We start from the raw sequence: 16,640 nt of genomic DNA, 5'->3' as shown, positions 1-16,640 counted from the left end.
CTGAAATAATCACTCGTGTTAATGGTAAAAAAGTGCTTAAACACAATCAATATAAAAACTCGTGATTAATCAGTGCTGTGAATTAGATCAACTCAAAATGTGTATCAAATATATCGTGCATTTCAAGATTCTTGGAGGCTGCACTTTTGTTTTAATGTGTTAAGCTTATAAATTGTTTAGAATGTAAATTAAAATGAAAAGGAAATAATCTCTTTTAAGTTATTACAAGTGCAACAATCCAATGATCTTCACATGCATATAGACTAGCTAGCTGTCAGATATACAAGAAAACAGAATATATAAATGAATTTCATAAAGGCATATACACTTCGTAATGTGTTTACAAAATACTATCTAAATATATACATATATATATATACAGGTAGCATCACTCTATACTCATAGGTCTGACAATAGCAGTATTATTCAAGTCCATCACATCATAGATTATGCACAATTCTGGAAGGAAGTGTGAGAGAGGGGGGGAAGGTAGTAGGGGGGTTAACAGCCATGCTCAAGTCGAAAGAATGAAAAGGCCTCAGTCCTATTCCCAAAGCTGGAAAAGAATGTCTGAAAAAACCATGAAAATGACTAGTCTGAGTTAATCAACTTGACTGCTGGGTAACCTCTTGGTTTCAGCCACTGAAATTGCTCAAAACTAGCTACACCATAAAATCACAATCTTCCTGCTTCCATGAGCATGGAAAAGGTTATCTGTATGAAATTTGATGATCAGTTTTAGTGAAAATATATCAGCACTACATGGAGTGTAGGTAAGTCTACTAATGGGAGTTTTAGAAGATGATTTTCTACAATAATATATAGGTGTACAAGCATATAAAAGTAAGATGTTTTTGCAACTACCTAAGTATGGTGAACTGGCTGTAAAGCTTATCACATTTAAGAAAAGAACAAATTCAACCATCTCTTTTTCCGATTGATATGAGGCATTTAATATACGGTATATGGGTGCTATTTTGTAACTAGCCCTTGGGGAATCACGACTGCTCAAGGAAACACCAAAATACCAAGAAGACAGCACATTCTGAATTTCCAGTCATTCAAATTGAGGGTATATTTTCCATGGATTCTTAAAATTTTGAAGTCAATAAAAAAATTAATCCATGCAAGCCAAAAACCTAGAGTGCATTAGGTGAAAGCCATTATGAATGCCATGTTTCATGCACCTCATTATATAATAGTAAAGGATATAGAAAATTCAAAATTCTGTTGAGGAATAAAGAAAAAAAATATAAAAATATAAATTATGAAAAATTTTACTTTGTAATCTCAAGCCAAAATGAGAAAGAATTTTAAGCATGAATTTAGCTGGTGCAAAAATTATTGTAAATTTAGACAATTTTACATTTTGATTTTTCTTTCTTTTATAGAATGCCAAAGTTGATAATTCAGGGTTTTTTCTTGCATAAAAATACACTGAAAGCGACTAAATTTATGGACAATATCTTGCCTTCTCTCTATAAAAGCAAACAACATCAATAATATGAATTTTGAATTTATAAAAATTTCTGCATTTAGTATAAGCATATTTTCATCATTTTTAACAATTTTCTTAAGAGGGTCATGAAAAAATTGTTATCCACTTCTTCAGTAATCTATTTATCTGTTGAGATCATCTCCGTTGAAATTCATGCAAATCTTGTTTAAAAACTCTTTCAGATAATGCAAGATGCACATTATTAGTGTTGCTGGCGATTATAGGCAGAGGTGCATTTTACACTAGCTACAAAAAATGGTTGGCCGACTCTTTAAAATTTTTGGTGGTATGTGGTCAAACTCACGATGTGGGCAAATCTGTGGGCAAATCCGGCATTGGTTTTGGGGGACCGTAATCTGTCCTGTGATAATTAAGCAATACAAGCCAATTGTGATTACTACAGATATTTGCTGACTATAAACACAAAACACATGATCAAAAAACACCTTTCCTCAAGACTAAAGCACGACATTAAAGAAGAAGAAAAAAAATATGTACAAAAGACTGAAAATTAAACAGATGATATGATATTATTAAGAAATTAATCAAAAAACCAAGAGAACATGTATTATAATTAATGCATGATTTACAGAATGAAAATACCCTGGAGGATAAAATTTTTCAAAAATAAATGACTTTCATTCCATGAAAAGAGATTTACTGACATGAATATGATTGTGGATTAAAAGCAAGTAATGACTGTTACAGTACAATGAAGGGGTATCTGATATATGATGTTACATAAATAACTACAGTAGCAACAAAGACATCCTCACAACACATTTACTGCATTTATTTCACAAATCTGCAAGTTATAGCTTTTGTTAAAGAAAAAAAGTTAAATTTTAAGAATAAAAATGTATCTGCTTAGGTCTTTTACTTGTAATACATGTATGGCGTACTATTAATTTATTACTGCCAATATTATTTGTATGTTTACCCACTTTTGTTGAAATATGAAATCTTACAGTATATATGTATACAATTTCTTATACAATGGTATGTTAATCTAGGGCATAAAAAAAATTACACTCCATATTTTTAAAAATTCTGGACTGACAGAAAAATGGCCTCAAAATTCAAACCTATCATTTTAATTTTGGGAATAAAAAATATTTCAAAACTCTTTTCAACATAAACAATGAAATGATCTTGTGAAGGGTTTCCTTCCTTGTGCACTGCCTGATATACCAGTCCCCTTCCTTAGAATTCATTAAAATTGGAAAACCACAATTTTTTATTGGATCATTTGCTAGCAATTATTAAACATATCATCAAAAGAGAAAAACAGAAGACCTATAGACAACATATAACCATTGTATTAATACTTCAAATCATGACCACAATTTCGAGTTCTCTTGGTTTTTTTTAACCACATTAAAATATTTAGAGTAGCATTATCTTCTGTTTAGACAAAAAGTGTACTTTTGAACAAATGGGTCACAAAAAAAAAAAAACAACTTCAAGCTTGCGTGGCCTTAAGGGTCATGGCTGTTCTGCACTGTAAAAAAGTCACATTTTTTCTCATTGGGCAACATCTTAACTTTTTTGGTCTAATTACACTTGTCAAAAATTTTGCTGTAAGGAACTTAAATTGTCTGCACTGTCAAATAATAAGCTGTTTGGGGAGACAAAACAAAGAGATATTAATTTAATAAGTGTAGTGTGTATAATTGACTTCATGCACTTCTTGGCTGTATGTGTGACTAGGATGGGCAGGGTGTGTGCTCACGTCTCACTAGGCAGGTGCTTGGTGGAAATTTTAGCAAAGCTTTAAAAAAAAATCTCAGTTTCCCTTAATTTGTGAATCTGTGTACATTTGTCTATGACAAGATGATACTAACTTTGAAATCCAAATAAAAATCTCAGCACAAGCATGATAATGAACAGATGCATATATGTATATAAAATAGCTGTTTTCCTTTCTCAGGCATTAAAAATAAAGGAGCAACATAATATGATGGATGAGCTGTTAATTTACGATGATTAGCACTTGGGAAAGTTTATGCTTTGTAGAGAACAAATAAATAATACACACTGACATTTATATCTAAGATTATGAATAAATTCTACATTAAACTGATTATATTTTAAAGAAGGGGAAAGGGTGAAGGTAGAGAGGGACCAACTTGCAATAATTATGTGTTAAAATAGTTGTAAGTAACACAGATTTCAATTTTTTTCTAATCAAAGTAGACAGTATCATTGTAATGCAAACTTTATATCTTTATTTAAATAACCCTTATATCCTAATGAGAATTCTTATCATGAAACAAAATTACCAATCAATTTTTAAATTAAAAATGGGGGAAGGGGGGGGGGGGGGGGTTGTGTAGAACAATCAACATTTTATGTTCCTAGCCACCCAAGTTTCCACTGAGAGTCCTATATAAGAGGAAGGTTTACATGAAGACAAACACTTACACCAGACTCAATAGGACAAGACGAAGAAAGAGCAGAAAGTTTCGCGGCAGACTTAAAGCCCAGAAGCACAAAACTGGCATCAATTATCTATCTAGCAACCCAAATTTGAAATTCAAGTATAAGATAGAAGAGAAGAGATAGAAGTATCTAACATCAACACCAGACTTTGAACAAAACAAAACAATAGCCTCTCATTCTATACATGTACCAGTCTGCACAATTCAATCACATCTAAAGACCTGAAAATCTAATGGCCATATTCTAACTGGACATCTGCTTTTCAATCTAATCAGTTTGTCCTTTTCTTCCATATTGATAAATCCCTTCCCTTCTTCATGATTCCCCATCTATAGTCCCCATGTCTTCTTAAACCCTTCATCTATAGTCCCCATGTCTACTTGCACCCTTCATCTTAAGTTCCCATGTCTACTTGCACCCTTCATCTACAGTCCCTATGTCTACTTGCACCCTTCATCTAAAATCCCCATGTCTACTTGCACCCTGCATCTTTAGTTCCATGTCTACTTGCACCCTTCATCGGTAGTCCCCATGTCTACTTGCACCCTTCATCTATAGTCCCATGTCTACTTGCACCCTTCATCTACAGTCCCTATGTCTACTTGCACCCTTCATCTAAAATCCCCATGTCTACTTGCACCTTTCATCTATTGTCCCCATGTATACTTACTCCCTTCATCTAGAGCCCTCATGTCTACTTAGAACCTTCATCTATAGTCCCCATGTCTACTTTCACCTTTCATCTATAACCCCATGTTTACTTGCACCATTCATCTAAAGTCCCCATGCCTACTTGCATCCTTCATCTATAGTCCCCATGTCTCCTTTCACCCTACATCTATAGTCTCCATGTCTACTTGCACCTTTCATCTATAGTCTCCATGTTTTACATGCACCCTTCATCTATAGACCCCATGTCTACTTGCACCCTGCATCTTTAGTTCCATGTCTACTTGCACCATTCATCGGTAGTCCCCATGTCTACTTGCACCTTTCATCTATAGTCCCTATGTCTACTTGCACCTTTCATCTATTGTCCCCATGTATACTAACTCCCTTTATCTATAGCCCCCATGTCTACTTAGACCCTTCATCTATAGTCCCCATGTCTACATGCACCCTTCATCCAAAGTCTCCATGTCTATTTGCACCCTTCATCTATAGTTCCCCATGTCTCCTTGCACCCTTCATCCAAAGTCCCCATGTCTACTTGCACCCTTCATCTATTTTCCCAATGTCTACTTGCACCCTTCATCTATTGTCCCCATGTCTACTTGCACCCTTCATCTATAGTCCCATGTCTACTTGCACCCTTCATCTATTGTCCCTATGTCTACTTGCACCTTTCATCTATAGTTCCCCATGTCTCCTTGCACCCTTCATCCAAAGTCCCCATGTCTACTTGCACCCTGCATCTTTAGTTCCATGTCTTCTTGCACCATTCATTGGTAGTCCCCATGTCTACTTGCACCCTTCATCCACAGTCCCCATGTCTACTTGCACCCTTCATCTATAGTCCCATGTCTACTTGCACCCTTCATCTATAGTCTCAGGGCTATTTGCACCCTTCATCTATTGTCCCCATGTCTACTTGCACCTTTCATCTATAGTTCCCCATGTCTCCTTGCACCCTTCATCCAAAGTCCCCATGTCTACTTGCACCCTTCATCTATTGTCCCCATGTCTACTTGCACCTTTCATCTATAGTCCCCATGTCTACTTGCACCCTTCATCTATTGTCCCCATGTCTACTTGTACCCTTCATCTAAAGTCCCCATGTCTACTTGCACCCTTCATCTATTGTCCCAATGTCTACTTGCACCCTTCATCTTAAGTCCTCATGTCTACTTGCACCCTTCGTCTATAGTCCCATGTCTACTTGCACCCTTCATCTATTGTCCCATGTCTACTTGCACCCTTCATCTATTGTCCCAATGTCTACTTGCACCCTTCATCTATTGTCCCAATGTCTACTTGCACCCTTCATCTATTGTCCCAATGTCTACTTGCACCCTTCATCTATTGTCCCAATGTCTACTTGCACCCTTCATCTATTGTCCCAATGTCTACTTGCACCTTTCATCTATTGTCCCTATGTCTACTTGCACCTTTCATCTATAGTTCCCCATGTCTCCTTGCACCCTTCATCCAAAGTCCCCATGTCTACTTGCACCCTGCATCTTTAGTTCCATGTCTTCTTGCACCATTCATCGGTAGTCCCCATGTCTACTTGCACCCTTCATCCATAGTCCCCATGTCTATTTGTACCCTTCATTTCTATTTTTATTAATAAACAATCCTCATTTATAATACCTTTAAGTCCTCACTTTTCACTCAGGTTATTCTGTAATTCTTATTTCAAGTCCTAGTCATCTAGTCTTTATTTCAAATCCTTTTCCTCTTGTCCTAATTTCAAATACCCATTCTAGTCTTCATTTCCAGTCAATATCCTCCAGTTGCTTTAGCCATTCCCATAATTCCTTCATAAAGCATACTCAAACTCTCATAACCTTCGTTTATTCTACATTCCTCAAAATAACTACACCTTCCAAACTTCTGATCTGACATAATGACCTTATTTCCCTTAATATTTTTTTTTCTTTAGAATAATAAATACCCCCGGGTAGTATGATTGGGGCAAAAGAAAGGCAAACTCTTTGATTGAAAATTGGAAGATTGGATTTCCCTAGTGATTGAATTGTGCATAATTTTTCCTCCACACACACTTACATAACAAGATACACATTTATTGTTATTTCACATCGAAAGATAATCTTGTTTTTTTTTTTTTACCATTAGAGGTGTCACTTCACACTGCATCAGAACTTTAGACTAGCTCTTAACTCCAAGGAACAAGTATTCATTCATAGCATAACATTCTCAAAAGTAATTGAAGCAAAATATATAAAAGAACTATATACGGTAAGGGCGTATTCCTGCCCCCATAATAGTCAAATTTTGAAAATCTCTTGAAATGAGCAAGGTGCATATATTGTATAAAATAATCCAAATTAAGACAATATATTATGAAATTGGAAAAATTAGTTGGCTTTTCTTGTCTCTGTGACGTCACAAACTATTTGGATTTCCGTTTTTTTTTTTAAATAGAGGGCAAAATGCACAGAGTTTGTTCAAATTTGACTATAGTATTTATAGAGCGCAAGCTTGCTCAGGTTCCATATTCACATATTTCATTGATATTATCATTCTACACATTATATCAAAATATCTAGTCTGAGCAGACCTGCGCTCGATAATTTCCAATCAAAATACCGACGTAAAATACACTATTTTCTCTCAAAATCATTGCATTTTGGAATTTACGTCATTTTATTGACGTCATATCTAACTAATGATGTCATAGTTGATAAAAATATTTAATGCTTTGAAGTCTGCAAATATCCACCTGGTTTAGAACATAATTAAAGATTTCTCCATCAAAGTTTTATTTTGGGGGCATATACTGGCCACTACAGAATATAGTCCTTTCCTCATACAATATTTCTGTATACTGTATTTCATGCCAAAGAGTATAGAAAGAAAAAATGCATAATTCAAAAATGTACACGTAATGCAGCAAAAGGAGGCCAAACTGTGATACTCTCGTTACCCTAAAAGTCAAATTCAGATTACTAGGAAAACAAAAGGTTTTTTTCCCCTTTTTTTAATTGACAAAACAGAAAATTTAATGGTTTATTTCAAATACTTTATAAGCACTTGTACTTTTAAAATGAATAAATGAATTTAAAAATTGTAAATGCTAGCTTACTTTTAAAAAAAAAGGACAAAGAAATATCATATTTACCCAAATAAGCACCCAATGCACTTAAAACCTAGAAAGGGTCATTTTTAGTTAATGACTGTCAAAAAAAAAAAAGATCTTGAATTCCTAATAAAGATTTCTCCTTTTTAAGTAAATAAAAAAAAAGATCTTTTTTACTCCAAGATGCATAGAAAATGCATTTATTGATGTGATTTTTTCAAATTATGAACAAATATTTTTTCCCCGGGCATACAAAACAAGTATGAACACTTAATGGGAAAAAAAATGGTTACAATTTTCCTTTATATTTTTCATAAATTTCTTTTTTTTTTAATGGCAACACTGGATTTAAAAGAAAAAAAAGAGCCAAAATAATTAAAGTTTGAAAACCCCACAAGCATAACCTTTTTTAACACTAAAATCACTATGCAAAATTTATAAAATGTTTTAATTTACTGTAAATAAAATCTCCCAGTAAAACCATTTAGCAATCAAACTGAATGTTATGCCATGAACAAATACAGAGGGAAAATTTTTGTTGAACTGTGTCTATACAATACGAACACTCAATATAATATGAAGATATATATGTGAAAAATTAAACGGTATACAATACAAAAGGTTTTTTGTCAAAGTGAAACACGAAAATAAAACTAAAATTAGAAACTAAAAATAACTCACTGTACTTAACAAGTGGTAGATGGTGGTTATATAAATAGAAATGGTAGGAATTCACCTTTGTGATTTTAATCATAAATTCATAAATTACAAGATGCAGTCTACAATGACAATGAGTGAACACAAAAATTTTCCCTGAAGGTTTGGTTTTTTTGGTGGTCGAGTAATAGAGTTAAGTTTTAAATGCAGATGGTGCATCACTCATACATTTTTTTTTTTGGAAAATTTCTTTTTCAATCTGCTTCATTTCATCATTACTTACCCATCTTGTTTGTGCCTAAATGTGATAACAAAGAAGTTGTAACATTATGTAAAGAACGACAAGAAACGTGAGAGACATGGCCGGCATTGTTAGTGGTGAATACAAAAACACATACATATACACTCTTAACACATCAAGACTCTTAAAACACACATTCTTTAGTATTAGAACAAGCATTTTGTTTTCCAACCCATATTCTTTCATAAAAGGAAAATATGGCAGGCAAAACCAAAAAAGAAAAGTTTGGAACCAGTTATTTTTTGGGGAATTGAGATTCTCTTAATTTTACGGTATAGTTGTTACCTAATGAGAGAACTGTTCCCCCATAAAAATTGTGCAGTTTTTTTCTTCTTTGTATGTGTTTTGCTTTATTAAAGCATATTTTAAAAGCATGATGGATGCATTTTTTTTACAGAATGAATAACAAAGAAAGAAAAGAATAAGGACAAGACATTCAACACATAGAGTGATAATCTTAATCTCACACGTTTACATGTGGCTCAGACAGCAGTTTGTGCTCAATGTTGTGAAGTCCCAAATAATGAGAACATGGCCATGATTTTATACAACATTGATAAAAATTCTAGAAAAATCCATATATAAAATAAGAGCAATATATAATGTTCCTCCCTGCATGCTAAATTTGGCTGGAATTCCCCCCTCCAATTAGAATTATTATGAACTGGAAGATTGAGTCACCGTAGACATGTAAAATACAAATATCCAGTTAACATTTTAAATCAGCAATTCTAAAAAAAAAATTATTTCAATATGTGAAAATTAAAAAAAATAGAATCAACAACATTAAAAAACATTAAACTTGCAATTTGATAGGTCATGCTGACACTCTATTTTTACAATATTTATCAAACTAACGTTGGGAATGAGAAAAAAAGGAGACATTTTGGTTTAATAAATTTTTCTAGTGACATTCCAATTCATAGGGAAAAAAAATTGGGGGGAATGTATTTTAAGGACCAAGTGTAGGTGAATCCCCATGCAATTTTAATTCCTGCACGCTATGTTTCCCCCACCAATCATTAGTAGTGTTTCTCCGGATTATAAAAGTCATTCTCTTTCTTGCATTACTTCTAAGGAAATGGCAGACAATTTAATCTTAAAACTGGGGGCACTCTGACTGAACAAGTGAAATATTTCTTGTAATTATATTAAAAAAGTTAAAATAAACACATAAATATTCAGCAGATATTCAATCTTGAAAATTCACTCAAGAATACTTGTAAATGCACAAGGGATAAACTATAATAAAGAAAACCCTATATATATATAAATCACACAATGCAATCTTCTGCCATTTTTCCCTAGTCATTGTTAAGATGTTTTCATTGGCTATACAAGCATGCTATTTACCTCTTGAGGTAGACATAGTTATGTAAGAAGTTCTCAAATGCTATCTGCATTTCTCTCTCCTTCCTCTCCACTTCTTCTTCCTCGTTAGATTTTGGGCACGCACATTCTCCCTGTAACGTCTTGTTGCTGATTTCTCGTCCTAATTGGTCCCGGCCAGTGTCCAGTTCATCCTGTTCGTCATACAGATCTTCTGACTGTTCTATCAGCGTATCTAAGGCTGTTAATACAATACACATTTATCATCATATACTTATTTTTATCAAGTCAGCTAATAAAAAAATCAATCAATTTAAACTCCTGTGACAAATTACTGAATCTCATCAATAACTTACGTTCTGAGCAGTAGTCTCTTTCATTAAATTTTTCATGCACCAGTGGTCGTTTCCTCCAGTACACCTCATAATGTGTAACATTGCCATGAGGGTTGGAGGGAGGGTTCCACATGATTTTAAGGGTCCCAGGTGCTAATGCTTTCACTCGTAACTTGTCTGGTATAGTAGGATCTGTAATTATAAGTCCTTTTCAAGACTGTGCACTTCAAAAAATTCTTGAATTTCAAATGTTTATATCAAGAGTTTTTTTTTTTTTTTTTAAATCTAACAAAATACTTCAACAAGCAATCTAATAACTAAATAAACTAGTTACAAAATTCAATGACTATGTTCAAAGATAAGAGAAAGTTTTCAAAAATTATGAAAGAAAATTATATACTTATTTCAAAACAAAAACAAACAAATCTTTAAAAAAAAAAAAAAAAAAAGTAGGTTTCAATCATAAACATACAATATGGGAGAGTAGTGAAGTAAACAATCTTGCTGATGGCTCCAAATTTAGCTGAGGATGTAGTGTAGGTCTGTACGTATACTGCGTACTGTGTCCAGGGCTTCAAATTCAGCAGCAAAGATGTCACATGGTCTTCATCTCTCCCCATTTTGTTCAAAATATCCTTTGTATTCCACCTGTAATAGTATATAGGAAATGAAGGGCATGTGTTCTATAATGTCATTTAAATTGGAGCATTAATTCTTCCAATACGTTTTCCTAAATGGCAGAGCATTTATTTACATGTAAAGTTTTGGTTCTAAATGTGACAGATAAGGTGGTCAGCATGACCACATTCTGCTGTGCAAGTGTCAAATCAAATTTGTACTGAAAATGTTGACCTATACACCTACTGAAATCTAATTATTGGACAGCCCTGAATATTAAAACATATACACCTACTGAAATCTGATTAATGGACAGCCCTGAATAATTTCATGAAAAAAAAATAGGATATAAACTTACACATCATCGTCACAAACATCTCTTCCTTCATAGATGGAAAGATTTTTGAATGGCCTGCAAAACAGAAAAGAGATTGATTTTTACCCATCATTCCCTTCAGCAACTTCCTGTAGAGGGGAGAACATCAGAATACAACATTGATCATAAAAAATAGATAGATTCATATCACGCTAATGTTCTTGGTCTTCTAAGGGTTTGTAACAGATCTACATATAATTAAAGAACACCACAAAAATTGCATCAAAAGTTCAGAATATCTGGGTCATTCTGACAGTGAGAGCAAGAGATATTATTCAAGCAACTTTTTATTTGTAAGCTAGATAAATTTATTTCATATTTTGTTTTAAACTGCTTTTACCTAAAAGATATGCAGTTAAGTAGGTATATATGTAAAATATTTTATCACTTCTTACCTAACAGTACAAAAGATTTGTAAATTTAGATGATTAATTTAGAAATTGTTAATCTATTTACTAAAAAAAAAAAAAAAAAAAACTAAAACTACAGTGATGCCGTTATGAAATCTCTGAGTGTTTTTGTTTTTTAGGTGTTCACATTTCATATTAAAGATTTAAGGAATATTAAAGCTGCAAACAAAATATCTAAATGTGTTTTATACTACATTTATACATACAAATTATCATTTTAAAAATTGAAGAAAACAAAAAAAAGCTGCTAGCTAGGTTTTTGTTGGGTAACTTGTGGATAAATTGGAAGATTTATAGTGTATCGGTAGGCAGTAGATGGGTTTATAAATATCGGTAGACTTCTGCCTAAATCAGTAAGATTTAACATGTATGATATCTCTAAATGATTGAGCAAGTTCCTATTCCCTACAGCCAATCACAAGAAAAATAACAATTCTACCAACATATTCCACCTGTTTCTTAGAGCAAAATTACCTTGAAATAAATCACATACTTCTTCATAAAAAATCCAATATTAGAAATGTGATTATTTTTAGATGTGTATGTGTGTTTCAAACTATATAGGTACTTATATTAATCATATCACACTACAACAAAAAAATAATATAAACTAAGTGTGCTACAATCTTCTGTCATAATCATCAAGCTCAATTTGGTTAATCAAATTTTATCAAATAGTAATGTTTTTAAATTTATTTTCTATGCATGAACAAAGGAAAATATTCTAAACAATCAAAATATATATATCATTAAATAATCCTACGTCTTGAAATCTGTTATATTCTAATCTACGTTAAGCAATATATATAAACATTCTAATTATTACATTTCTAAAGTTTAAGCCCTAAAGACATTTTCTCTAAATGATGAGCTTATGATGTCAGGAAAATAACAAAATGTGTTTAGATGGATCAGGGTGACCCTAAAACCAGTTTTGTACCAGTCACAATGTGGACATGATGTAATCCCTTCAGTGCAACATGGCGTATAAACATTAACATTAATCAACCAAATCCAACAAAGAAAAAAAAATTACTTATTTTTTTTTTTATATACAAATTTGCCCTTATAAAAAAATCCTACATTGCATAGTACAGATTTCTGTATCAATCTTTGAATATTTACACCTTTGTTTTGTATAAATACTATCAATTTTTTGCTAGTCTATGTGACAAATTTCATGTTTTAGTTGTCTGAGAATGGATCTTATACAAATGGTTTTGATAATGGCATTGAATAATTTGTCAAATTGTTAAGAAATAAATCATTTCACTACTTCAGATTAAAGTAAAGATTTAAAAAAACAAATCTTGTAGGAGGGAGGGGAAAACAGTGCAAAACATAAAAGTGTCAAAATATTTCCTTCTTTTAATGCTATTTCATGAAATGTAAATTATGGAATATTTTGATCTAAATGAGTTTTTCCTGGAGTTAAGCAATCTGTATACTTTTACCTTAGAAATAAATTTAGGTTGACAAAGTCTCTTGATTAGTGGAAGATTTACTGGTAAAATAGAGTCTATTTACAGCAATTTAAGGTAGGGTGGGGGTCTATATACGTAAACAAAAAGTCATCTAAATCTATTTCATACATATTAATACGGTAAATTTAAATATATTGATTTATAAAAAAAAAAAGAAAAAAAAAGCAAAAATATTGTTAATGTAAGGTTGTAAAAACTGCAATTTTTTTCTATATGTAATATAGACTAATCATATACACTGTCAAATGAAAGAAATCCTTAAAAAAATTGGATTCATGCATTTTTATCTGGGATAATTTCACATATCGCAGCCATTGCAACTGATCTTGTATAAATACTTGGAGGGCCATTGCTTAATTAACTTTATATGAACATTGACTTACTCTTGTAAACAGCAAAATGCAATCCGGCACATGCAAATTTTAATTATCCTTCATCAACAATTCAGAAGCTTGCACCACAAAGTTACCAAGCCTTAGTTGTAATTAGAATTACTTACGCCTCTTTCCAGTTGATAACATAGCTTAGCAATTGCCTTGCATCAGAAGTTTTGAAGTTATCCCAGCGTAGGAAAGCAATCCGTGCTGCTATCTTAACTACTGTCAGGTTCAAAGTCTCCACAGTGCCTGTATCAAGATATAGCGGGGTCATACGTAAGCTTTGGTCATCATGCAAGACACATACTATGTATAGCTACATCTCAAAGGTGAATAGAAAGGTGTGGGCAATCATACACTAATAAAATACATCACCAGAACAGAAAAGCCTATGAAGTAAGAATAAAACATTCTACAAAAAGGTAACTGGGTGGATCTAATATTATTGGAGGTGTCGGCCACGTTCCACTTACGCTTCTCTATAGATGATAATATAGCTTAGCAAATTGCGTCGGTCTGGAAATTTGATGTTGCTCCATAGCAGAAAAGCAAAGGTGGGAGTCACACCTGAAACTCTGAGACTAAGGTGTCTCAAACTGCCTGCATATACATAGAGAGGAGGCAAAAACATACAATATTATATGTACAAGGAATTCTGCATCTAACAACTCCCTGTATCAAGGAACGCCCCCCCCCCCCCCCCAAATAAATAACACAACTGTGTCATAACTTCTTCATCGCCTTACAATATACTGATAACCCAAATATCATTCATTAAATGAAAACCAGATATGCAAATATACAGTTTCAAATGACAAAATACTTTCTGGTCAAAAACATATTGTCAAAAATAGATATAATAGTACATCACACCAGGTAAAGATCAATGAACCTGTTCCTTATCAACAAAAGTCAAACTTCACTGCATATCTGCTGTAAATGTCTCAAAACATGCATGTTGTCTTTTTCAGAACTTTGTTTTCGGCAGACAAGGAAGAGGAAACCATTTAGAAAAAAAGAAGAGAGAGGACTTGATTTCCAGTCTTTTTAGACATGATTCATTATTTGTTAAATTCTTTTAATTTATTCCTTACTTTGACAAACTGGCTATAAAGCTTTCATTCAGACGAAATAAACTGAATATTTTAACCATATTTTTCTATTAAAAGCAGATTTAAAAGCAAGTATAAAATTATCAAGAAGAATGTAATATTTTTTGTGTACTGTATGTTAAATCTGAAACTTTAAATTTCTTTCAGAAAAGATATCTTGATCAAACTATGTTAATTACCATTGATTTTGATACCAAAGAGAGACATGAAAAATTTCCTAAATATCCAAAAAACAGATCAAATTTTCTACAGCATAAACATTTAAAACACACACTTACATGGCATTTGGTCTCCATTAGTGCTATCAGATATATCATTCTGGGACTTGTTTGGCATCTTCACCTTCTCTTCGAATGTTTTAATCTTGTTGTAGCAGAGTTTACGGTTGTAGTGGAATATCATTTTGCCATTTTCAATTTCCAGATTGTTCATAACATTTTCTGGGAACAGTTCTTGTAGATTCATGTTGTCGTGGACAAGGAGGGCAAAACTACAACAAGAAAGCATTATCACTAGATTATTTTGTCTTTGATCCACTGACTCTTTAGTTTCAAATCTGTGAAATATGGGAATGTAATTGGTTTTGAAATACATTGCATTTTATCAAAATTCATGCAATCATGTGAATAGTTAAAGTTTGCCAAACAAAGCCTGTCACATGGAATACGAATCATTTCATTATAACAAGCAAATTCAGAGAAGTAGATTAAAGTTCAAGGTCAAAATCACAAGGTAAAAAGTCATGGTATATTTGGAATGGTCTTGTCAGGGGTAATTCACATCTGAAATATGAAAGCTCTATCGTCTCTCATTAGAAGTAATAACCAATGTTAGAATTTTTGAAAGTAGGTCAACATTCAAGGTCAAGGTCTTGGGGGTGAAAAAATTATAGTACGTTAGGTCTTGTCAGAGTTAATGCATGTGAAATATGAAAGTCCTATCTTCTCATTCAAAAGTTACAAATGTCAAAATTTTTGAAAAGTAGATCAAATCTCAAGGTTACAGGGTGAAAAATTATAAACACTTGGAAAGGTCTTGTCAAAGGTAATACACAAGTGAAAAATGAAAACTTTATCTTCTCTCGTTTGGAAGTTATTACAAAAGTTATTACTTTTGAAAAATCAGTCAAAATTACAACCAGGTTAAAGTTTTTGTGACAGATGGACAGACTAACAGACAGATGAATGAGTACTTTCACAAAAGCAGGGGACAACAAAGTCATATTCTGGTTATATTCTTAGAGGTTTACTATCATTCTTCTTTGCATGTACATTAATTTATATATGATTTGTTAGATAATAGTGAATAAAATCCCAATCAGCATTCACTCTTTTTTTGATCAAATGCTAATTTATGTAGACTGACCTATTTGCTGCATTTGAGGATTGTCCACGGATCATCCTAAGATTTTTGAAGAAGCCTAGCGAGAGAAGTATATTTGAGTTATGAATCCACACATAGCCTTGAACTTCCTCAATCTGACCAAGGTTCTTTTCCAATTCCTGAGCAACATTGCCTGCAAAAGTTATTCTCATTCTTTAAATAGAATTCTACATGTAAAATAAAAATTCCAAATCTAACATCAAATTTATATTTACAATTATTATTAAATCATACACGACAGAACTGTTTAATTTTATTTCTCAATAATTTTCTTGATTTTTTTGATTTTCTTCAAACTTCTTTTTTTGAAGATTATATAGTCGAAATGAACTGTTCTTTTTTAAACCTATTTTTCAAACCAAAAAAAAAAATTATCATACTCTCATTAATCTGAAATTTTGTTTCTGAATTTTTTTTAAACCTAAAATCTTCATTTTTGAATTTCCAACTATCTTTTTCTTTTGTTTGACTCTATTTTATGCAGATGTCAAATGTACTTTGCCATTTACTAATATTACACTAAAAATAAAACATTTCTCATAATCAATAACCACT

At 32.5% G+C, this 16,640-nt stretch overlaps 1 protein-coding gene across 4 annotated transcripts in view; it reads right to left on the bottom strand.

Moving 5' to 3' along the window:
• Positions 1-16,640, bottom strand: part of LOC133182242 (insulin-like peptide receptor) — a 70,313-nt gene that overhangs the window by 17,254 nt on the left and 36,419 nt on the right. The window contains exons 6-14 of one of the 4 annotated variants that reach the window (XM_061317004.1): positions 16,068-16,218; positions 14,981-15,192; positions 13,713-13,839; positions 11,302-11,355; positions 10,798-10,973; positions 10,347-10,517; positions 10,015-10,231; positions 8,644-8,658; positions 1,803-1,859 (exon numbers count right to left, since the gene is read on the bottom strand). In XM_061317004.1, coding sequence (XP_061172988.1) covers positions 1,803-1,859; positions 8,644-8,658; positions 10,015-10,231; positions 10,347-10,517; positions 10,798-10,973; positions 11,302-11,355; positions 13,713-13,839; positions 14,981-15,192; positions 16,068-16,218 — 1,180 coding nt within the window. The remainder of the gene's footprint in view (positions 1-1,802; positions 1,860-8,643; positions 8,659-10,014; positions 10,232-10,346; positions 10,518-10,797; positions 10,974-11,301; positions 11,356-13,712; positions 13,840-14,980; positions 15,193-16,067; positions 16,219-16,640) is intronic. The other 3 variants (XM_061317006.1, XM_061317005.1, XM_061317007.1) reach the window with 3 other exon arrangements.

The sequence above is a fragment of the Saccostrea echinata genome, unplaced genomic scaffold (assembly GCF_033153115.1).
Source record: "Saccostrea echinata isolate AGI-Se365-2 ecotype Australia unplaced genomic scaffold, CSIRO_AGI_Sech_v1 ptg000009l, whole genome shotgun sequence".
In the NCBI taxonomy this organism is placed as follows: Eukaryota; Metazoa; Mollusca; class Bivalvia; order Ostreida; family Ostreidae; genus Saccostrea; species Saccostrea echinata.
The sequence above is the reverse complement of the archived record's forward strand: the minus strand, read 5'-3'. Positions and strand labels throughout refer to the sequence as shown.